This window comes from Drosophila obscura, unplaced genomic scaffold, assembly GCF_018151105.1.
Source record: "Drosophila obscura isolate BZ-5 IFL unplaced genomic scaffold, ASM1815110v1 contig_190, whole genome shotgun sequence".
Classification (NCBI taxonomy): Eukaryota; Metazoa; Arthropoda; class Insecta; order Diptera; family Drosophilidae; genus Drosophila; species Drosophila obscura.
In genome coordinates, this window is record NW_024542779.1 from 625,688 (window position 1) to 650,581 (window position 24,894).

Here is a 24,894-nt window from a genome sequence, read left to right on the forward strand (position 1 = left end):
CTGAATACTTATATACAGATATTCAAATGTAACAACAATCTGTTGCTACATACATACGAGTATATATATAGCTACATATGGAATCAGAGCTTTCCCCTGCCATGGTGCCCACAAATATTTGCAGAATACTTTCAGGCTGCTTCATTGATCTTGGAGCGATCACACGTATGTAGAAATGTTTGCTTCTGAGTTGTGGAATTTCTACTTTGAGTTGTGGAATATTTTTCATTGATTGGACATCCCTTGCTCAGCAGCTGCACTGTGCCAAGGCTCCCCCTGTCACCTTTGCATATTTATTCTGAAACTAACCTTGGAGTGGTCTTGTCCAGCAGTAATTTGGAACAATTCCAGCACTATTCCTCCCCACCAGAGAGCTTCTAAGCGCCAATATTGAACACAGCCGAGCAGCAATCCATTTGGGAAAGGGCTTCCATCCCTTTTGTGTGCCCAATAAATAAACGCTGCCTATGGGGAATGGTCGTCACATTATGAATGCACTTTATTTCGGATGCCTCTCACTCTCACGCCCTCATTACAATCAATCAGAAAACAAACAGGCAGTGGGCTGCCATTTTACATTCACAATAATTGTTTGTTTATTATTATTATTATATTAATTTGATGTTAATAGTTAGAGGGGTGTACGTTGCGTGCTGCTGCTGCTGCTGCTGTTGTTGGCAGGCAGCCTTATTTATTTATTTATATTTGTTTCTTTATTTCTTTTGTTATGTGTGTACGATGCTGGGATCTCGTGCTAAAAAAAAATAAAACATAATCAAGAAATGAAAACAATAAACAATATGTAAATCCTAATTATGAACATGACTTTATGGCAGCTAGAGCCCCACCCCTAAGCTCTTTTTCGAATGCCACTTGGGGGATGCAACAAACAAACAAAAGCTACTGCAGGCCACCACAACAAACAAGTGGCGGCGTGTAGAATGGGACATGGATTGGGAGCACTGAGAAATCGTTTGATCCTTTTCTTTCGTTCGATATATAAATGTGAAAGGGAGAGGGTGAGGAAGGGGGGTATAGGCATACGTATACACGTGTAAATTGCAATGCAAAAGATAAAAATACAAATACAAAGATACAATTACAATTACAATTTCCAAGGTACGCCACGACATAACATTTGTTTTTTTTCTCTGTTTTTCTTTTAGACTTTAAATTACATTTTTACGCTCTTCGATTTTTGCGATCTTTTTGTGTACAAAAAAAAAAATTTGGTTTCACGCTTGCATTAGCCGAGATTTAGGTTTAGATTATGTGCTATATGTATATAGGTTTATAGGTGTATAAGTGTATAATCGTATCGTATATAAATAATTACAAAAAAATAATGTCTTTACGATGTACGAAAAAAAAAAAAATACTTGCGCTCAATTTCAGACATGAAACAAACAGAAAAAACCTTTACAGAGCATCGAGATTCTTATCCTCTACTACTGACGCCGCACCGTCCGCTCCCGTTCGCGTCCGCTCTCCTCGCGCTGCAGGCTGCCATGCCGGGGCGGTGAGGTGTTGCCGGTGGCGCCTGCCGCGCCAGCGCCACCATTCAGTACACGCGCCTTGCGCGATCGCTTAAACTTGGCCATGTCCTCGCCAAAGACATCGCCGGTGCGCAGGGCCGAGATGAGGTCATCGAACTCGCCCTTGTTGTCGCCGCCGGCGCCACCCTTGGCCGGTGAGTCGCCACCATTCGATGAGGGGGATGAGGACTTCAGGCCGAGATTGCGGGCCACGCTGCTCATGAGGCCGGTCTTGTTCTTGCGATCGATGGTCCGCTTCTTGAGCTCGGCCTCCTGCTTGGCCCGCTTCTCCTCCTCCTCCTGGCGTCGCCGGAAGCTCTCGTTGTCGTGACGCGCCTCCGCAAAGGCGCCCAGGAACGAGTCAAAGATGCCAAAGAACTCGTCCGGCTGCAGCACGGACCCATCCTCGCCGAACAGCCGAACGGCCCGATCGAAGCGCGTCTTCATGTCCTGGAACTTGTCCTCCAGCTCGGCGAAGCGCACCGATGCCTGGGCATGGAACTCCCGCATGACGGGCAGAAAGCGATCGCCCTGCTGTGCGGGCCCCGAACTCCGATGGAACTCAATCTCACGGGCCACATCCGCCAGTCCGGTGCGCAGCATCTGTATGTCCTTGTCCATCTCGCCCAGGGACACCTTGGAGGCGCCGCGCACATGCGGTATGTCATCCTCCAGCTTCAGCAGATCCTTGAACTTCTTCTCGATCACCTGCACCAGATAATGGAGCAGCGTTGTGCCCTTGGCTGCGCTCGATTTGGTGTCCGCCAGACGATTCAGCGATGCCAAACGGAAGCCAGAGGCATTGCCGCGTGCCCCACGATTCATGTAGTTGCCTGCAGCAAAACCCAAGAAGTAGCAGATTACAATTTTGATTCATGGAGAGAGACTCTCGCAACAAGCAGATCCTACCCAAAGCCAGCACCAGTTCCAGTAGCTTGCGCAGACGTCGCGAGCGTGCCACCTCGCGTGAGGCCTCCATTACGCTCTTGATGCGCGGCGTCAGATCGTTGACGGTGAGCATGAAGCGCTTCTTGTAGTGCAGACTCTTCAGCCGCTGCTCGTAGTGGGGTATCCTGTGGGCAGGGAGGAATAGGGCGTAACAGCAGATATAATAATTTGCAGTTTCTTGGCTGGCAGCTGCCAGCAACTCACTTGGATATCTCGTAGAGGAAACGATCGGCTCGTGCCAGCGATTCAATGTCCTCGCTGTGCTCGTCCAGCAGTGCACGCTCCTCGGCGGAGGGCGTGAACTTTAGCAGCTGCTCGACCATGTCCAGCTGCAGCTGCTCATTGCAGTCCATGGAGAGGATGGCTCTGCAGAAGTATCAAAGCAAAGAATAAGTCAGATATGAAGTCAGTCAGGTGGGGTTCGGGGGCTTCTTCCTACTTGGATATCTCCACATCGCTCATCTTCAGTTTGCTCAACAGAATGGTGCAGTTTTGGGCACGTCGCCCATCGATCACTGAGAGCACCTTTTGCTTGTTCTTCTGTCCCGTGGGTCGCAGATCCTCGTAGGAGCCATCGTGTGCCTAACAGGGTTTTAGATCACAAATTAAATTAGAGCTGCCGCAGCAAAAGTAGAAATGGCAGAACTCTTACTGGCACTCCGTTCTTTTGGTAGGCCGAAAAGAGTTTGTCTATCGACTCCAGCTCCATGTTGTTGTACAGCTTGCTCTCGTCCAGTTCGCTCCAGACGGTGCCCTGCAGCTTGGCGTCCGGCAGCTTGGACCAGTTGAAGCTCTTCAGTGGATTCGTCGGCTGGGGCACGTTCTTCTTGGGCAGCTCCACCTTGGGCGCCACAGGAGCTGCAACAGGCAAACAGGCAAACGGATTAGTTGAAGTTCTCTCTCTGTGGGGCAGCTCTGGGGCACTCACTCATCGCTGGCGTCATGCTGGGCGGCGGTGGTGGTGCACCCGGACATGGCGGCGGTGGCGGTGGCAGCATTGCTGGCGCCATTGGCGGTGCCGGCGGTGGTGGTATGGCATTCAGCATCGGCGGCGGCGGTGGTGGCGGCGACACGGCGCCATTGCAGCCGGTCAGACCGGCAACCTTTTGGTCATCGGGTATGCTGCCCTCGGTGACGAGCCGCTCGAGACGCGCTCGCTCCTGCTGCTCGCTGTGCAGCCGATGCTGCAGATCCTCGGCCTTCATTTCGGCACTCTGTGCACGCTGCACGGCCTGCGAGTGCTGGGCGGACTCCTTCTCGAGGCGCTCGCGCATGCGTGCCAGTCCCGTCTCCAGGTCCTCCTTCTCCTGCATTCGCAAATCGAGCTCCTGCTCCTTTTTGGCCAGACGCGACTGCACCTCAAAGTTCTCGCGCTCCAGCTCATCCGCACGCTTGCGTGCTTGCGTCAGCTGCTCCTCCTTGACCAGCAGACGCACCAGCTTGCCCACATCGATCTGCAGGGGTGCCACATCCGGATCGTGGACCGGGTACTCGCTGGCCAGCTTCAGCTGCTTGCTGGGATCCTCCAGGGCATCGGGTATGAGGTCGCTGCTGGGTCGCTGCTCCACTTGCAGCACAATCTGCTGCACCACGCGATCAATCAGCAGCCAATGCTCCGTGCAGTGTCCCGTATCTGTGAACAGAGATTCGCGATTCGATTCGATTAGTTGCAATAGGGGATCCTGTGGATCTGTGACACTTACAGGGTAGCAACAGCATATGCTGCAGCAGCGACAGCATATGGGGATACGCTGGCGAATGGCTGAGCTTGCGGCGCAGCAGCTCGAACATGGAACCGGCGCTCTTCGTGTCCACATGCTCCTCGTTGAAGCGACGTGCGAATTCCTTCTCATCCTCGGCTCTCACCATCTCAAAGAAGTCCTGCAAGGGAGCGACTCAAACGGATTAGCAAACACTGGAACTGAAGCTTGGGACTAATTTTGCGACTCACCAAATGCCTGTCCAGCGTCTCGTTCTCGTGCGTTCGCAGCTTGTCAATGACCGGCTGGATGCCGAGCATTAAAAATTCATAGCGCAAATGCAGCCTGAACTCGAGATTCTCCTGCCCGGGGCCATAGTTGAGGACGGCATTCACAAAGGACATGAGGGCCGTCTTCAGATTGACATTGTCCCTGTACGCATAGGTCGAGCGATCCAGATCGTTGACAATGCTCTGGAAGCGCGTGCGCTCTGTGGCAAACTCCTGGAAGTGCAGCATCGCCTGCAGCACCTTGCGATGTCCGCCCGGCACCAGACACACGGCGCCCAGGATCTCCAGGGCGGCGATTTTCGTGCGTATATTGTCCGCCGCCAGGGAGCGGGCAATCGTATCGATGGCCGTCGGATGGGCCAGCACATGGGCGCGTCCCATCGAGTTGTTCATCAGCGCCTTGATGCAGCCAATGAGGCTCGTGTGCAGCGAACTGTTTGCCACACGTATGTCCAGCTGCAGCAGCAGATTAAGCAGCGCCGGCAGACCGTCCAGCTCCACAAAGCGCAGCACAAAACTGTGCGTGGAGGTGCGCAGCGCTGTCTTGAGGGCATCCACGAGTGCCGCATGGTTATCCAGTCGATTGCTGGCCCCCTCATGGCTGGGCGAGTCCTCGGGCGAGAGGGAGACATGCACCACCAGCTCCTTCAGCCGCTCGATATAGTGCTCGGCCGTCGGCGGCTGATGGCCGGCCAACGTCGATGGCCCATCGGGGTCATCGCCCGCGTCCAGCGGCTGCTTGCGCGAGCAATAGATCTGCCACTTTTTCTGGGCTGGCAGGCTGAGCATCGCCTCCTTGTTGGGCGCCGTCAGATCGAGCTCCTCGACCAGTTCCGCGAACTTGGTGTCCAGCTCATCCACCGACGGCATCGGCTGTGTGGGCGTGAGCGTCTGCAGCGTGAAGGCGCCCTCCACCACACAGATCTCGGGGGGTTCATCGTCCTGCAAAATAAGTCAAGATTGGTTGTACAATTTATTGTTGGATAGTTTGATTAGAGCCGTTCAAGCGGAGCCGCCCCCGCCCCACAGGCGCTTAATTGGTGCATGTCCAATTAGAAGTCTCCGAAGTCCGTTTGTTGCCACAAGCAGCGCAACCTTCTGCCTCTGTGCGCCTCTTCCCCTTGTTCTGTGACTCATGAGCCGCCGCTGATGGGGGTTGGGGTGGGGGCCTTCTGCTTTTGTTGTTCTGGCAAAGTTTGATTCATTTTTTTTGGAGCAAGAACCTTTTCTCTTGTGATAATCTTCTGGGGGCATAGTCGGCGGAACATTGGAAGCATAATTATTATTCGTGGAATGAAGTGGAACTTCAGGAGTAACTAATTGGAATTCTCTGCATAGATCTGAGCGATCTTTTCAGGCAAACAATGTGAAAACTGCCAAAAACTGCCAGAAGGGAAATGCACCACGATCGGAGGTCTTTCAGCTTGAATCTGGAGTAGGTTTTTCAACTAAACAAAAAGCAAAGATCGTCTTGGGTTAGCTAATAAGATAATTAGATAATTGGACCATTGCTCGCTGGGAATTCGAATGAATGAAATGTGTGAGTGAAATGGATCAAAGATTTTAGAGTTTTCAAGTAATTATTATCATCGCTGGCGTTTCGTCTGTGTCCTAATCTTTTTCTATTCTTTCTGTATCGTAGCGTTATGCAGCAGCGCCCATCGGTCACTTGCGGCTGCATTTAACTCAAGACTTGTACAGTTTTCCCCCTGGATTTACTTTGAAGAGATTTACAAGCGTGTGGGAAAAGTGCAAGTGTGAAAAAGTGACACTCAAGTCAAAAGTCACAAGAGTCAATCTATCATTGAGTTCTGTTTGAGTTTTAGTTTTGGGGTGGGGGCTCGCTCTCGAGTGTCTCTGTGGTGTCGAGTGTAGCTGGAAAGTGCTGCCTGCTAAAATTCTGAATCCCATTCCCATGTGAAACATTCTCGATTGGGTTAGGGGCGCACTACTCGTATTCACATTATCGCTTTGGCTGTGTCTCTCTCTCTTATGCAACTTTGAATTTGCTGACTCGTGGCTTACCCACAAAAGACAGGCAGCAGCGGAGAGAGTGTGAGCGAGAGCGCGACCCAGTGGAGTGTGGAGCAGAGTCTCGCACTCTGATTTCAATTGGCAATTTGATTTGTATTGCATTTCGCACGTGACTTTTGACTCGGTTCTTGATTCGATTGCACATGCCCTATCTAAGGGGGCATGTGGGATGCGGCGGCACTCACCTTGAAGCACCCGCACCAGGCTCTCCTGCCCCTAAAGCCGGGCATCTTTCGTTTCTGCTGCTGTCTGTAGTGTTTCTGTAGTGGCGTTTCGTTGCCCGGTCCGTTCCAGTAAAAGGAAGACGATGACTTTTTGTTGTATCCTAGAGTGCTGCTGCTGCTGCTGCCGCCGCACTGGCTATCGATGTCCTGCTGCTGCTGTTGCTGCTGTGAGTGCTGCTGAGTGCTGCTGCTTAAAGCCAAAGGGTAGGGATCCAAAGGTATAGCCTAGTATATTATTCGTGTAGAATGAACCACTGCCCAGACCGCTGCCCAATCCTGCTTCGTTGTTGTTCGATTCATGCGCATGATCGTTGCGTGACTGAGCATCCAATGGGTGGCACGTTTGCCTTTTAGTGGCAATGCCACTGCCACTGCTGCTCTGACTGCTGCTACACTGATTCCAATACCGATAGAGACTGTGGAAACAGTTGTAGTCGCTGAGTAATCCCTTCCAGTGCTCAAAGTCGAAACGTTCTTGAAAATTGCCCGATGAGGTGTCGCTGCTGCCGTGTGGATTGTTGTGGCTGCTGTGGCTATGGCTATGGCTATGCCTGTTGCCTCCACCCAGGGGCAGTGTGGCTGTGCTACCCCCCTCTGGACTCTGGCTCTCACGGCCGTAGCTGAGGTCGCAACTGTTTAGGCTCGTGATGGACACCAAACTGCTGTTGTGATTGTTCGTCTTAAGAATGCTGCTGCCCGGATGACTCTCATATGAGTCTCTCTTGGTGCTGTTGCTGCTGCTGCTGTCGCCTGTTATCGTTATCTTTGTCACTCCCGCAGAGGTGGCGCCGCCAACAGCTGTTGCTGCCGCATTGATTGTAATGCAGTTGCCACTTAGGCCTGCTGCTGCTGCTGCTCCTTGGAGCTGCTTCTTCTCTAGCGTACTCTCCGGCGTGGTCTGCTGCAATACCTCCGTACTGTTGGCACTGTGCGTGTCCGGCTCATTGATGCACACAACCGAGGGACACGACTGTAGCGTCTGCAAAGCAAAGCAGAGGGAAAGAAAGGGTATTATTATACGTTCTCGGCGGGGGTGTACAATCCCAGAAACAAAACAAAAATCCATTCACATGTACGACTGTTGCAGCTGTCATAACTGTCTGCCCCACACATTCGGCTCAGAGAGATCTCCCTCCATATGCACAAAATGTTGCAACTGCCACAGAAATATTCACGTGGGAGAGGAGCCACAGCCACAGCAACAGTAACAGCCAGCTGTGCCGCTCTCCTTCTGTCTCTCTCTCTTTGTGTGTGTTATGCAAATTGTGCATTACAATTGGATTGCCATGCCACACACACACATATAACTGCCTGCCCCATAAGCCACATAATCCACATAATTCCCCCTGACTCAACGACTCTTCTATGCGAAGGCACTTAAAACGTTATCAAACACAAGCCCCACATTAATGCTGGCTTATTAATTTACTTTCATTGCTGCAGCCTGCCGGCCTGCCTGCCTGCCTGCTCGCTTGCCCCTCTGCCGCATGTTGCCACATTCCCAGACCATTCACCAACTCTTTGCGGCTTCGTGGAAATCGCTTTCAATGGCTGATTGAGCAATTCTCTAGTTTACTTTCCTTTTGGCAGCTCTTTGGGAATTCTTTTGGTGCATCCTTTCGCCTAGGGGAACATTTTCTACAGCTAATAAAATAATATTATTTGCCATTACTCGAAAATGAAACTCCAGATTAATATCCTTTGGGGATTTAATTGTTAAACATCCAGAAGTTATCGCTGTATCCTTTCGCTTATGGGAACATATTTCTTTAAATCGTTAAAGGTGGATCCGTTGAGCGCTCTGGTGTAGCATTTATTAATTCCACAGTTTTTTTTTAGTGAATTTTCCTGCTGCCTGCTGCCTCCACAAATCCCCGACAGCGCCGGTGCGGCGTCTCAGCCAGCTGTCGTCGTTGCTGTCGTCACAAATCAGGTCAATGCTTCAGCTTCAGCTTCAGCTTACAGCTTCATGTCACAGCAGACAGCCCCACGTCTGAGTCTGCGTCTGCGTTTGAGTGTCTGTCTAGCTGTCCGTTTGTCTGTTTGTCTGTGCCTCCCCCCGATCGCCATACAAAAATTCAAGTCTGGGCTGCCTCCCCGTCTCTGAATCCGCTCCGAATCTATCTGCCGTCTCCGTCTCTGATCTGTTGCCCCACGCTTTATGCGGCTTCCATCCACGCGTGGGTCCACATTAGACTCTCAATGCGATGCGATTTGAATCGATTTGCTGTTGAAGTATGTCCCATAAATAAGCCCAAAACCCCAAAGGGAGATACAAATAAAGAATACACAGATTGGGCATCTTTGGGGGCTAAACAAATCAATTAATCAATAAATTTAATCTAATTTCCTCCTCCTCCTTCCTGATCCTGTTCATCTTGTGCTTTGAGATTTTGTTTGAGATTTTTTTTCCTGATTTTTCACACATTTCCAGAGAGTGTCGGATACCTCAAAACACCTGTCGCTGTCGCTTCGTATCCGTATCCGTATATATATCCATATCCGTGACTGTGACACGCCCACTACTACCCAGACACAGACAGCCACTGAAGTATTTCCGGGGGTGCCACCCACCCACCCATCCATTCATCCATCCATCTATTTATCTATTGCAGCCATCCATCGCGTAATAACTTTATAGGAAAACGAATTGCTCGCCGGAAAGTGGAAAAGTGTGCGATGAAAATGTGAAGAGTAGAGAGGGTGGCTTCCCTGTGGATAGCGACAGGCAGTCTAGGAAGAGTCTACAGTGTGCAGTCTCCAGAAAGAGGATAAACCTCCATCGAAGTGGAGAAGAATCTTAACCCAAACCATTCTTCAGTTTCTGAGCAGCGATTGAGAGTAAAACCTGCTCTCAAAAATACTTTTATTCTGGCAGTAAGGGGGAGTACCCTTTGCAGGAGTGTCTGAACTATGGAAAGATAATTCTTTCCTTCGCTTAAAGGTAATTTTACTTGCATTTCAGTAAGGCTAAGCCACAGAATCCTTTCTCAAAGATACTCCAAGAACTTCTGCATGCCAGGCTATAGATGATAGGGTATCCAGCGGTTGGGTCTATGTCTCTATCCATTCATTAATTTATCCCCCAATCCCATGGATTAACGCCTGCCCTTAAGACAGCGAGGAAGGGAGAGATCAAGACAGAGAGAGAGAGACTGAGATTGAGAGCGGGGGCGGAGGCGAGTGGAAACTCAAATGGGGCAATGTCTGCTGCATCCAAAATGAAAAGCGAAAATGTATGTAAAAAAAAACAAAAACTAGTTTTTCCGCATGCCTAGGAAAATAAAGAAAACATGTCGAAAGGCAGCAGCCACAGAGTGCCACATGCCACAAGAGCCACCACACACAGCTGTGGGTGGCAGCAGCAGCCAGAAAGAAGAAACTTTTCCTTTTTTTTTTTTACTTTTTTTTTTTTTGGGGTCTAAGCGCATCTTTACCCAGTTTTTCAGAGGCTGCCTGGTTAATTATCGGTGCACACACACACACGCACACGCACACAGGCGACAGGTGGTGGCAGGTGGCATGTGGCAAGCATCAGGCATCAATCATACGCAACGTTGCGCCGCAGCGCTTTCCTCGTCAGCAGCCAAAATGCTGCATTTTTCAGGCATCCCATCCATCCATCCAATCACATCACATCACAATCTCACACGGCCCAAAAATAGTCATTATGGGGCCCCAACTAAAAGAAAACTAATGGCCACAACAAGGGGAGAGGGGGCTGCAGGAAAGGGGAAAACTGTTGGCCCCGGGCTTGCGGGGCGGCCCAGTTCGGACCCCCCGCAAGGAAAAAAAATAGAATAAGGAGAGGCTTTTGGGAGGGCCTATAACACTAGAGTATGTATATCTGTTGGAGTCCCCCCCCTTATGCAACTAACTTTTTCCTGTGTGACATAAAAAAATATTTGCGGATTCTAATTCAAGTATGGAAATTCTATATTCTCCCCACAGAAACAATTGTATCATAAAAATCGTATGGCCTTGCCTTCGAGTGAACCGCCTCCTCCGACCTCCTCCGGCTCGCAGTCCCTGCCGGGGAGAGCGAGAGAGAGGTGGCAAATGCGGAACCGCCGCCAGATGGGGACTTGGAGACTAACAAAGTATATCTAATTGCAGTGCGATCCCCAATCCCCCTCCCATCACCCTGCATAGTAAATGCAGCATGCGGCACTCGCGAAACAGGGGTGATCCATGGATACACAGATACAGATACACATTACGGGGAGCAGAGCAGTCGAGACAATAAATACGTTTTTGTTATGGTTTTTCATGTATCATTTTTTATTTTTTTGCTTGCGGTTTTCCATACCCTTGTCAGTGGGTATAATCCGACTTTGGGATCCCTGAACATGGTAGAATATATATATCTGTGTGATAACTGGACAGAAAGTGTATCAAATGCTACGGTGTCCTTCCTTCCTTCCTTTCTTTGTTTCAGCCAACCAACAAGCGAACGAACGAACAAACGAACGACGTGGCAGTGGCGGGGCCTCCACAATTGCCGCTGGACCGTGGTGAAGGTGTTGTAAGGTGTTGGTTACATGCAACAACCACATTAGCACCACCATCGAGCACCGCCACAGCCAACAAGAAAGAGAGGGAGAGAGAGAGAGCCCCAACCACCCAGCCACAAGGCAGGCCCACAACAGAAACAGCAACAAGTAAATGTGCAATCGAGTAATCGAGTAATCAGGCGGGCATGCGGGTGCTGAAATTATTTTAGTATGTATGCATGTTGCAAGAAACTAAAATACAAATAAAAATACAATAAAATAAAATACAAGCTTTCTTTTGGCAGCCACGCTCCAGCCTCCTACAGCCCCAACAATTTAGACCTGCAGGCTGCCAGGTAGGGACACTCATTCCACTCACATTGGATTACAGAGAGTGTAAAACACTGTGCCCGCCTGTCTACAGTCCACAGGGAACTTGTAGGCCAACAATGGGCAACAGTGCAAAAGCGGAGCACAGCCTGACGCAATCTGCAACACAATACTGAATGCTGACTGATAGCCTACTTGGATGCCACATTTTTCATAGTTTTTGCCAAAAAAAAAACAAAATAAAATTCTCCGATCCGAGCAGGCGGCACAATAAAATTTCTGTAGCTTTAACGCACCTCCCAAATATTCCCCAAATATTATTCATTCAAGCAGTACGACTGCAAGCATAAACAGCACCCAACAAAAAAAAATCAAAAAACAAAATTAAATAGTGCAAATTTAGATCGAATATTAAATAAAATATTTTGAGCAGAAACATTGCCTTGGGCAATGGAGATTTGGCGGAGTTGATGAAGTGTGCCTCCAAGGCCATCGCGAAGAAACTTTGTTGCACTATGCAGAAAAGGTCCTGGCCATGGAGCAGTACCGCGACGCCCTGTTCTGGTAATTGCGAGCAGCTGTTCTCTGGATGCTCGCTCCTATTATTTTGAGGAAGGTGTGCCTGTCCAAGAACCTACCAGCAGACATGTCAACAAATTGAAAACTGAAGCTGAAAATTATTTGAATGTAAGTAATAATATTTTTCATAATGGTCTGTCAAATATCTGACAGTTAAATCTTTGTTCTTTTTTTTTCTTTGACAAAAAAATCCAGTAAAATTATGGGAATTCCATTCGTCTACGGTTGCACCTTTTTATTAGCCACATCAAAGCCAAAGTGGAGTGTAAGTAAATAATATTCATGCATAATAATAATGATCTGTCACTAATCGGACGCTAATCAAACAGTGGAACAATGACATAACCCTGACGCCTCAAATGCTGCCATGATTTGCGACTGCTGCCGGACTGATGCCCCTCCAACATGGGTTGGATTCAGAGTCAGAGTGAGGAGTAGCCGGAGCACGCTGTGGCTCATTGGACGAGTACACAATCATCAAAATAATCAGCACGAGCATCAAGAGGAACACAGCCCCCAACTCCAGAGCAGAGCGTTGCAGAACGGTTCCATAGCTGGGGTTCTATTCCAAGTAGTTCAACATAGTTTCCTGTGGTGACTTTGGCGGCACCTTCACCAAGTCCATCAGGTCGGCATTGGCAACAAGGCAACAATTACAATTGCCTCAAATAAAAATTGAACAAATAAATGGATTTTTTTATTTGGGTGCGTGGCCAGAAATGGCTAGAAATCTGCGCATTCTGGTTCATCTAGAAGTTGAATCTGTCCAGGCAGCAGCAGGGAGTCCATGGGACTTCCTCCATTCATGTTCAGTTATTCCAAATGGTATCACATACAGTTCCTATGCCAAAAATTCGTTGAGCAACGTCTCGCACTCGTATCGCATGGCATTGCATTTAGTGTGCAGTTTGTTTTTGGGGGCACGAGATGTCGTGTCGTGTCGGACTCTTGTATTTTGGTTTCTGTGGTCTCTGGGGGACTTTCCTTCCACCGTTCTAACATTTCAGATCTTAACTAATTTGGCCCCAGCACTGCAATGCACTGCACTGCACCCTCCAGAAAATCCACAATCTTTTTGGAGCGGCGGCAACTGTGGCTGGTGGCCCTGCAATCTGAAACTCATTTACATTTTTCGGCCACATTTGTGCAGAGGCTGGTGGTTGGGGTGTCAGTCTGTTGGTCTGTTTCTAGTTAGATATTTTTTTTTTTTGGTTTATCTAACTTTTGATATTTTCAGCCACCAAATAGGCGTCAACTCCTGCCACACAGCCAGCCACACAGCAACAGCCACAAACACAGCCATTGCCCCTTTGGATCTCTCTGAGAATTTATGGGCAAAAATGCAACCAAAGTGGGTGCAGCCGTGTGGCAACAACAACCATTTTAAATGGGTGCTCGCAAGGTTTATCCCATCTAAAATGTCAGTCTCCCCGCATCGCTGCAGTGGGTGAAAAAATCTTGTAAAAACAAAAACAACAAAAACCAAAACATATGCAAAAGTGCAAGTGTTTTCATCTCCTGCTGCGGGCATCAAAACTTTCACTAAGTGAAGTTGTTTTGCGGTCTTTTTTTGGGGGCATGCCTCTGGATCCAACAGTGCTGCTGGCCCATTGTCTGGCACTGGCACTAGCAGTACCCTACCCTGCCCTGCCCTTGCCTCATGTCATCTTGTGGTCATCTTTCATCCGTTCAGCCGCTTATCCGTTCATTGTCCATGGTTTTTGTTTTGTTTTTGTTTTATTGCTGCTGGATAATCATCAAACAAGTTGTTGTTTTTTTTTTTTGGCGAATTGCCAAAGTGCTTTTTAATTGTGATCACAGCCATTGCAGCAATAAATGATGAGGGTCCCTGCGTCTCTCATCGCCCAAGAAAACAAAATACAAAAAAAATATGGAAAGTCCCAGTGTTGATTACAGATAATGCAGCTGGGGTGTGAGATGGATGTGGTATATCTCACTTAGGCTTGTGATCGATCAGGAAGTGTGTTCGATTGATTGACAATCAATCAATAATAATAATAATACCTGTAGTGTATCTGATGAATGTTCAATTTTGCACTTAAATATTTTAAATGTTTTAATGCAAAAAAAAAAAAGCATTTAATTTCAAGCATTTAATTCTCTTAAAGGGAAGTGATGGTTCGATGCTGCCCTTCCAGAACTATTTGCATATTCACCATCCCCACCAAACACCACTGCAATAATTTTCCAATGCTCTTTTTGTTTTTGTTGTTGTTTTTGTTTTCCACAAGACTGGATTTTTGGTACTGGAGACTGGAGATTTGGGGGAATGGCAGCAATATTCGACTGACATTTAAAGTTTAGGAGGCCACCAAAATGTATGTTCGAGGGACGGGCACCACCACCGCGATGAGGCGAGGCGCCAGGCACCAGGCACAACAGACACAACAGACACAGAAAGAACAGACATCGGGCATGGGGGTATTCGAATAATTATAGATCCAATAATGGGCCTAATTGGCCAACTGTTTTGGCTCAAACAATTAGCAAATGGATGATCGACTGAACGACTGACTCTGACTGAGCCACCAACTGAGTGTGACCTTCACAGCCGTAACGGAAGAACTTTTAAATGAAAAATTAAATATGAAAAAAAAGGCTTCAAAACCCACTAATGAGGCAGCGCTCTTGGCAATCGCTGTGGGCTGAGGTTTCGAGTACAGAAATTAATTATGCCATTTTCTAGCGCATATTTGCAGTGTGCGTGGAATCGTATGTTTTTTCTCCCCTCCCCAACCCACCACCTCACTGACTGCATAATGAACGACCCACGACGCAGCAGCACGAGCAGCACCAGCGACTGGCAGTTGAAGTTGAAGTTCTATATACATGTAGCCGTAGTGTAGTATAGATCTATAGCATATCTTTATTTATGGGCAAGTTTGGTCATAAAGTGCAGCCAGATAGATACTCGTACTACACCCCCGAGTGCTCCACATCGGGTGCCTGGTGCCCGGTGCCCGTTGCCTGTTGCCTGTTGCTGGGGAGTAAACCAGTTTAGTCGATTGCAATCGCGATTCCCAACTAAATCGAAATGAGAGTTTCTTGTGGTCGAGAGTATCTCCAAGATACAACACCCCGAGCTAAATCTTTTTCAATTTGCCTTCAGAAGAGGGTACTATGACTTTAGTAAGGTGTTTATGATGGGAGTAGCTTACGCTAGATAAAATACCAGAAAACCCTAACAAAGACATAGCAGAAAAATCTGTAAATAATAAAAAAAAAAAACAATTTAAACTCCCAGGCAAATATGTATATTCTTAAAATCAATCCGTCTATGCTGGGATATCCCTTCCATGAGAGATTTCTCTCATATAAGGTCTCTGACGAATTTCATCTGTTGTTCTATTGTACCGTTGGGGTGGGTGGCATACTATAAGGGTATTGAAAACTTCGATAAAGTTCACCTTTTGTGAATTGTTTTGTCGCTCTTTGTTTCACATTTTCATCATGACATTTATTCCGCATTCTTGTAACTTGATTTAGGCTTGGTGCTGCCACAGCTACTAAACATTGTTGCTGCTGTGCCTGTGGCTGTTTGTTGCTGTTGGTGTTTGCTGTTTGCTGCTTGCTGCTGTTGTCTGGTGTCGCTGCGGGTTCAGGTCCAGGCAGGCCCCCGGACTGTGACACCGGGACAAGTGCGGAATCGTGCAGAGTTCTCTTTCTTCTCCTCCCCTTCAATACTTCACTCTGCTCTTCTCTTGCGCAAGGCGAGAAAGCTGCCTGCCGTAGTTGGTGATGGAATGGAATGTCGCGAGGGAATTTGCACTTAATCCACGGCAGAGTGCGGCAAAGGGGAACAGAGCGAGGACTTCAGGGGTACTTCAGATTGAGAGATTATAATTTTAAATTGAGCCAGAGATCGAGAGATATTTTTGAATGGAGATCTTAACTCCGAAGGGTATTTGTGGGAGGAAGATGCATTCACATCTTTAGCTGGAGGATTCTCCTATTACACGTTGTACAACAACAGCAACAAAAAAAAAAAAAACGATTGGGAAGCCGAAGCATTTAATACCCTTACAGATAGATCGATGAAAATTTCTCTCTCCAGCATAGAATAATCTTCCTGAAAAAGATACATATGTACACCTGAAAAGCTAATGAAATTATACGAATTATACGAAAATATTGCATTAGAACATATCAAATTTGTATAGCAGCAAATTCGAGAGAGGATGAGAGTCCCGTTGCAAGGCCCGGTCCGTGCATTTGCTGAGGCGATAGAGTCGAGTCGGCAGGGCAGGCACTGTGGGCGCCTTCCATGATGGGTAGTTAGAGTGAAAAGCGAGGCTTTTTTTTTGCGCATAGAAAAACAAAACCTTTGGCTACCTAACATTGTTATTAAAAACAATAAAGAAAGTTATCTAAACGGAATGGGCCATATATTAAAGATAATGTGTACAAGGCATATGGCTTGGGTTTATCTCTAGATTCTAGTTGGAGGAAAGTTACAGATTTTGGCAGACTAAAGCGATAAAACCCATTGCACCCATAGTGCGTCGCGGCGCGTCGTCTCAGTTGAATTTGTGACTCATTACCTACATATTGTTGTTGCTGAGAGAGAGGATTCTGGATAGAATTTCCAGAGTGTGTGCATTGCGTGTGGGAGAGAGCACAAAGCTCGCAGATCAAGAGATAACACAATTACGACTTTTCGGCGCATTAATATTTTTGGTTGCTGAACGAGAGAGCGATATAAGGAATGGAAGAAATTTCTGAGAGAGCGATGGAATGAAGAGCAATTACGAGACCGAGCCAAACATTGCGTGCGCGTGAGATGAACAGGGATCAAGAGATAAGACAATTGCGACTTAATGTCAGGCAGGCGCAGGCCAGAACTTTTCAGAGCACGAAAAATACTAAAGCATTTACATCCATATGTATTTGCACATGTGTATGTGCATGTGTATATTCTTTATACATATATTAAATAATCATGATACCCTGTTTGCAAGTGGGGAAGGGTATATGCACTCGCGCAACAACAATCTCAACACAGCGGCCGCGGCAGCGGCGACAACAATTGTTGTGCAATTTATCTTTATTTAATTGAACTTTTACTTTCATCGGTTATTGCTTGGTTTTTTCCCCCCTCTGTTTTGCTGCTCAGCGAACGAACGAACGAACGAACGATCGAACGCGTTTCATATTCATTGCAAATAATTTTTCAGAGTCAAAAATCGACAGCAACAACTAAAACGAGATACGAGTGTACGAGTGAGTATCTGTATCTGCAACTGCAGCGATATATCTGTATGCTAATCTGGCAAATCAATTGAAGTGCGCCGCGGGCAATTTATACACAAAAAAATTCGATATAAATTATTAATTCGAAAACAATGTAAAGCCGACAAAAAAATCAAGCAAAAAGCTAAAAAGCAAACCGAAAAGCAACAAGCAAACAGGCAAAACGAGAGACACAAAAGCCGGCAGCCGAAAAAGAAAAGTTCAAGAAAATCGAATTCCCCCCGAAATCCACAAAAAATATAAGATACAAACCAGAAACAAGTTTCTTTTATTCAGTTTTTTTTTTGCGCCACAGAGAGCTTTTTCTTTGGCAATTTAATTTGCCTAAACGATGCGGGGGGATAGACAGATAGATAGAGAGGGGGGAATAGAGCGAGCGAGCGAGGAAGAGAGAGAGGCAAAGGTAATTGATGACTGCATCTCGCAGATACTTTTGGAAACCACCTAATAATGGGCGCCGGAGCCGAAGCCGCAGATCAGATCCGCCAGATGAGATCATTGCCAGCAGCTGTCGGAATCTGGATCTTTGGATCCATCGAGATCATGCAGAAAGGCTTAGATTTTAAAAATGTTGGAAATATGGGGAATAATCGAATATCGAAAAAAAAAATAAAGAATTACAAATTGATGGAAATTAACCTTCCTATATATTTTCCCTTAAGTTCAGGTTTGATTCCCCCACACTGATCACAATCATCTCCTCACTCACACACAAATTCCCATTAAATACGAGTAAATGGGTCACTGGAGATGGGAGCTCATTGGAATGCTTCCATCATCCACTGCTCTTCTCTCTGTGGAGGTCAGGGAAGAGCACTTCACTGCACTCCACTACTACTATTGAGATGACTGATGATGAACTACGCGAATGCAAGTCGAAAGATGAATGCGTTTCATTAGGCTTCACTTGTCTGTGGATATCGATCCAGACACGTGCCGTGCCGTCTACAGGTCTGGGGTCCCAATCATCCAATCATTCGCTGATCTTTCATTTTCTCTCTCTCTCTCTATTTTTCGATCGGTCCATCGCGGCTTCAAGGTGTCAATGCCGTAGAAAGCAAAAGTTAAAACCCGAAAGTAAAGCCCAAGTATCTTGACCCTCATTAATTCATTCAAGTAAGCCGCAGCATTCGCAAAAAACAAAAAAAAAAAGGAAAAACTCGAAACTTACAAATTTTGGACTGGGTTTCAGTTTCGATTTCAGTTTTTTTTTATTTGGGGGGGTTTCAGTTTTGAAAGGGTGGTGGAAGCTGGTGGAAGGGAGAGAAGATTATCGTATGTTTAATGTTTTTTTACGGGGCACCTGCAATTAACATATGAAATTTATTTAAATTCAATTTTTATTTCACATTTCTCTCTGAGACTCTGAGACTCGGAGGCTTCTTGGCGAATGTCTTGTTTTCACTTTCGTTTGGGGGGCATCCGAAAATCCAAAAACCCAAAAGCAACAACAACAACAAAATACCAACAAGCAAAGCAAGCAGAGGCAGAGCAGTGTGAAGCATCCGGCCACCTTTTGCGGCCAGAGCGGTGCCAACCTGTTTGGGCCATCGGCTCCCTGACTGACTGCCCGCTTACCCGTGATTATTGTTATTATTGGTAGTGTCCAAGAGACCGACCACAAGCCGAGAAATGGAAGAGACCGACCAGCGAGACCTGACCACGACGAGACCAACCAAACCAACAGAGACGAGAAGAGACACAAATTGAAAACCGAAAAAACCGAAAGTGAAAATATGTTTATCGGCTGGCTGTGTGGCTGTTGGCTGTGGTGGCGGAAAAAAAAAAAAAAAAAAAGAAGGAAAACAAAGCAGAAGATCGCATAGATCGTGAGGAGTCTCCCCCCTCCAGCCGCAGCCACAGCCACAGCTCCAGGCCATGCCCCTGTCCCCGTCCGCTCCAGCGACGCCATCGTTCAATGCCGTAAATTAAGTTGGCAATTTCTCGTTTCTGTTTGTCGGTGAAATCTGTGGCTCGGACAAAAGAAAACTCCTGCCGGTGGAAAGCGGGCCTGCGCAATGAATGAATGGGGCATGGGGTCAGGCATTGAGTGGCAAGACTGAGTGCTGGCCAGCCATCGAAAGAGGCTGCCGATTGACCTCGACCTCGAGCCGGAGGATCCGCGAGGAGTGGCTTAACCGGACGGACGGTTGCAGTTCCATTAAAATCTCTCAAATATTTCTTTTACTATATGTTGTACCTGTTACCTTTCGTTTGCGTGGTGGCGGCTGCTGCTGTTGCTCCATTTTGGATCCGCACGCACGCACAATGCCCGATCTAATCCCTTAGAGAACTGTAAGCACAACTGAGACAGCACACGTCTGTGTCCCCACGAAATTTTGGGGCGAATCTTATCATCAAGGCAGTGCCAAAAAAATATGATACCCATTTATTTGCTTGCCTCTGAGACACTGACAATGATTATGGCGTATGATCTCGTGAGAGATATAAAGATACTGAGAGATAAAGAGAGAGATACGAAAATGTGGCTAGCACTTTCACTGCCAAAAACTGTATCTTACATTAACATTTTCATATTAGCTTCAGAGATGCGAGCAAATCTATGGGAAATGTATCTATAAAGAGTTGATATCTGTATCTATGAAAATTTGTGTAGCTGTTTCTGCAGCTGTAACTCCCCACAGCTCTCTGGCAGGGTCAACGTCATCTGGTGGGTGGGTGGCTAATGTCCATGTCCGGCATAAATTTCAATCTGCATCTCTTGCTCGCTTTTGGGGCTCTTTTCGGCGTTGGTGGCCGCAAATGTATCGCATTACATGCACAAGTTACTTTTGTATCTTTTGGCTGAAGTTTTTTTTTTTTTTTTTTTTTTGGATTAAGTAAGGCTCCAAAGTTAGAGCTGCTGCAGTCTCTTTCTCTCTCCCCCCGAGTCGTCGTAGAATTGAAATTGGAATTGGAGGAGACTTCACATGCAAATCAAAAAGACAGGAAATTATTACAACTTTTTACCTCCCCCCACACACCACACCACACACCGTAATCTCCACCCTCCCATCGATTCGAGTCTTGTATGTCTTTCTTTTTTTTTTTTTTGGTCATGTGCCTTGGGTTTCGCTTTGCTTTTTTCGATTCATTAGCATTACATGGCTTCCGTATTTGGTTATGAACTGACTCCCCAATGGAGCGCGGACTCCAAAAACCCATGCCATAGATACATAGATACATTATGTGGGTATGTATATTTTGCATAAGGTTCGTACCGTTTGGAAAGGTGGAAAATGGGTCACAGACTCCCCATAAACGGAAAGCCGTTTACAGCTATCGTTTCAGGTTCAAAGTCTTTTGCTTGGGGGGAGTCACAGATACATTCATTCAGTCTTTATATCTCAATTCCTAGCTCGATTCCATTGATGCAAATGTTCTAAGGAAGTGCCTGATGCTGCTGCTGCTGCTGAAGCTTCCTTTTGATGTGGTTTTCGGCGCTGCCTTGGCGGTTGATCTTCAGTTACATTTAACGTATGGATTACAACACCGAATGGCGCATCACAGAATCATCATCTTAGCACCATGTGAGATCTCCCCACAACCCCTACCCCGCCCCGCCCCACTTGGCGTGGCGTCTGTTAGGTGCGAAATTCTTTAGCAAATGCGATAATTTATCCATCAATCAGTCGGTTTGGTGGCACACATTCCAAATTGCCGCTCGCTGTTGAAAAGCTGTTAAGCCATCCAAAATGCTCGTGAGAATCAAGTCTGTGTGTCTGCCAATGTCAGGCCTAGAATCCGCCAACGGCTTACGTCATAAATAAAGTGGAGCCAATCGCCAGAGGAGCATAAAAACCAGACACCAGACCCCCCCACCAGACGGAGGCCACCAGCAAAAAACGGCGAACGGCAAACGGCGAACCAGTTCTACATCTCGACAAAAAAAAAAAAAAAAATGCTGCACTTTGAGATAAAGTTTGCAGCAGGAGAGGCTGCAACTGCAACTGTGTGGCTGCTGCGGCAGATGCCTTATGCAACCTGTGGCACATGCAAAGTGTTGCTGCCCGGAGAGAGTAGGCTTAGCCCCCCCCAAATTCCAGCACAGATTGCGGTAGTTGACGTCACAACGGGGAGGCTCGCTTAGAGGCCAACGGCAGTTGCCGTTAGCTGCCATTGGTGAGGTGGGGGGGGGCTGATCCCGATAGTCCAACATCTCCAAATGCCTGCGCTCCGTTGGATTGCAGTTTAGATAGCAGTTTGAAGGTTGCATTGGCTTTGCCCCAGAGTGCAATTCCATGTAGGAGTCAGCGGTCGCCGTCGCCCCTTGAGGGACGTGCCAAGCCCGCAGAATGTCAGCAAAAGCCAGGAAGTGATTGCGGCACAAAGCAAAGCAAAGCAAAGCAGAGCTGGAGCAAGTGGAATGGTCGGTAGAGCAGGTGGAGAGGGAGCTGTAAGGCGTGGGCCTTGAGGAAGGGGACCCACAGACAGCAAGAGGGACAGCTGTGTGGAAAAAGTAATGCGGGAAAAGGTGATCTATATATGCATGTATGTATGTTTATTTTACCATATTATGACATTTCCCCCTCATCAAGAAAAAGCAAAAAACAGCTAAAAGCAAAAGGTGTGTTGTGTTGTGTCAGTGTTTCAGGTTTGTAATTACAAATGATTTATTCGATTAATGCTCATCAGATGGCAATCGAACAACAAGTGCAATTACACGATCTAATGTGGATTATACAATTGCCGATCATTTGATATTTAATCGAATTATGCCGATAATAATAATTTATCGAACAATTTTGTTGGATTTTCACGCTTTTTTGTAATGTTAATATTATTTTATTAAGGGATAACAATGAATAAATATGAAATCGATTTACCGATACATTTTTAATTAATTAAAAATTATATATATATTTAATGCATATCTTTTATAGCTACCAAAACAGTCGATAAGTGGCAGATCGATATATTTTAAATAATGCTTACTCAGAAAACATAAAATTGTGCATTGATTTATGGATATTTTTGAGGGTGGGATACCCACTTTGAATGCAATAAATTAATATTTACTTATCAACATTAATTATCGAGAAATCGATAAATCATTTCACTGGGAAAGTATATTGCATCAAAAATAATTGCAATCCCCTACCCACACAAAAAAAAGGGGCTGCAATCACGGCTCGTTAGCGGAACCCACAGGGGGGAAGGGGGAATGGGGCAAGAGAGGGTGGCAGCAATTACCCAACTCTCTTCGATGCACAAAAAACCCAAAACCAACACCACAACAAGCCCCGCTTTTACCGCCTCATCAGCATTTCTACCATCGAAACAAAAATAATACCAAAAACCAAACAACAAAAATTATTACTAATTAATTATTGTTGCACAAATGCTCGACGCTTTGCTGCACTCCACGCTCCACCCCCCCTCCCCACCACTGTCTGTCTGCACTACCCGCCGGCGCGCGCGCAATTGGCTGGCACGGCCGGCGACGGGCGCCCTGGGGGTGCGCGGCATTTCGTCAGCCTCGTCGTTCAATTGGGATGGAGGGGGGGGCCACTCATTGGGGCACACACTCAATCAAGGGAGGGAGGGAGGCATTAAGGAGAGATGGAGGATGGAGAGCATTGGGCACTTAATTTCGTTTGAGCCGCATTTCACTTTCCATTTCTCCACAATCAAAATGCGTCGAGTACTTGCCGACTGACTTGTGGTGGAGGGGGCATACCGTGGACGCGACGCGACGCGGTGATTGGAAGGCGCAAAAATTTCAATTTCATTTTATTTATGAGCAGGCAGGCGACACTTTTGAATGCAAATGACGGCTAAATTGTGCTGGCTGGCCAAGCCAGAGACCGCTCTCTTTCTCAATTTTTATGTACACACCATTGTGCCACCCAACTGCCCAACTGTTTTGGCTGGGAAAATGCAGCATTAAATATGACAGAAGGCAGCCCCCCCCACAGCCACAGACACAGCCTCTTCCAAGCTTAGAGAAAATTCTAAAAGAAAGTGTTCTCCTGTTTAAATATTATGCAAAATTCGAATGGAATTTTAATAGAAGTGTAACCCCAACTAAAATTAACCAGGTAGAGATGCACAAGTAAAAGAGTACAGAAGAGTATGCCCGAAAATTCGAAACCAAAATACACGCGAGTCTTGCTGATCCCACAGAATTATTTTCTTTTGTTTGCTGGACTGCTGCAACGCTGTCGGCAACTCCTGCTAATAATAATGGAAATTGTGATATATCTAAAGGTAAAACTGCTTTTGATTCTCCATTGATCTATGAAGATCTGTACAAAATAAAGGAGCTGCCTGGTACAGGTCTCTACACACAAACAAATTTCAAAATCTAGAAAATAATCCAAGAAGAAAGAATCTTGAATGCCAAAGAGCAAAGAGAATGGAAACAGATTAACACAATTAATATAACTCTTGCGAGTTCAAGGGATCTACTTGTTTCATATTTCGATGTAAATTCTAGTTATATTTCTATTCTAATTTTCAAGCTTGCATTTTATTTGTTAAGCAAAATATTAAATCTGGGAATCCATAACCAATACAGGGGACAATATAAGTTCTTGACTTCCATTTATTTAAAAACTTTTAAAGGCATAGGCATAGCCCATAGATACGAGCACTACTGCTACGTTCCACAGATTTATTCCAACCCATAAAAATACACTACCAAGAGGGGGAGACCTCCAATTCTCAATGAGAATTACGAAGAGAGAAATTGAAGTCAGACGAATAGATTTTGAAGATTTCTTATGGTTCCCATGGCGGAAAACCTTATTCCAATTTGGAAATTGGAAACTCCAAACTGCAGTTCGAGGTCGCGCCGTGTATAATCCCATAAAGTAGATCGCGAGACCCAGCAGAGACCCAGATCTTTGCCACCACTCAACTCACCGTGTTGATCTTCTCCATGAAGACGCTCATTTGGTTTTTGGCAGACATTCTGCTTAAGTATTCTTCCGGTGTCTCCCCTTCAAAGAAGTGTCAGACTCAGGCACTGGCACTGCCTGTCGGTAAGGGCACACACATCACGCACAACACAACACAAGCCACACACTCCGCTCGCTGCATATGCCACTAATCGCGGGATTTTTTTTTAACAACAAACAAACAAATAAAAAACAAAAAAAATAAAACAAAAATAATATGGAAAATATGGCCTCTACTTTTCACAGTTCTCGATGGAAAATCACGCGCGCAATTTTGTTGTTTGGGGGTTTGTGATTATTTTTGATTTCGGTTTTTGGTTTTTGAATCTCTATTTTTGTTGTTGTTTTCCACCTCGAAAGCACCGTATTCGCATGCGTTCTTATCGACGGCTGGCAGCGCATTGAACGCTCAAGACGTGTCCAAGGCAGCAGCAAGCTCCAGACCAGAGCTTGGGCCAACAGACACGAGACGAGACCGACGACAACCGACAAGCAACGTCGTCGTCGTCGTCGTGAGCCGAAGAAGTTGGCCAAGACAAAGTTGCAGCGACAGGTGCCCGCAGCATAGAGACAGAGAGAGATAGAGAA

At 46.6% G+C, this 24,894-nt stretch overlaps 1 protein-coding gene across 2 annotated transcripts; it reads right to left on the reverse strand.

Annotated features, from left to right (window-relative positions):
* Nucleotides 1-1,081: 1,081 nt before the first annotated feature.
* LOC111071911 (disheveled-associated activator of morphogenesis 1) lies at nt 1,082-24,482 on the reverse strand. 2 transcript variants are annotated; one of them, XM_041593502.1, is made up of 11 exons: nt 24,272-24,482; nt 6,910-7,710; nt 6,693-6,878; nt 4,435-5,415; nt 4,187-4,364; nt 3,412-4,116; nt 3,136-3,341; nt 2,923-3,065; nt 2,688-2,849; nt 2,445-2,608; nt 1,082-2,368 (listed from the first exon to the last, which is right to left on the reverse strand). In XM_041593502.1, the coding sequence occupies exons 1-11, from the start codon at nt 24,317-24,319 to the stop codon at nt 1,449-1,451; spliced, it is 4,494 nt and encodes a 1,497-aa protein (XP_041449436.1). In that variant the 5' UTR covers nt 24,320-24,482; the 3' UTR covers nt 1,082-1,448. The 2 variants fall into 2 exon arrangements, with proteins under 2 accessions (XP_041449436.1, XP_041449435.1); XM_041593501.1 differs by lacking the exon at nt 24,272-24,482 and having other exon boundaries at nt 6,693-6,950.
* Nucleotides 24,483-24,894: the final 412 nt, after the last annotated feature.

Coding starts and splice junctions, on each gene's coding strand:
- LOC111071911 (XM_041593502.1), bottom strand. CDS start 24,319: ATGTCTGCCAAAAACCAAATGAGCGTCTTCATGGAGAAGATCAACACG. Junction 7,711..24,271: donor TCATGGAGAAGATCAACACG/GTGAGTTGAGTG, acceptor TTTGCTTTGCAG/ACGCTACAGTCGTGTCCCTC. Junction 2,850..2,922: donor AGCGATGTGGAGATATCCAA/GTAGGAAGAAGC, acceptor ATACTTCTGCAG/AGCCATCCTCTCCATGGACT.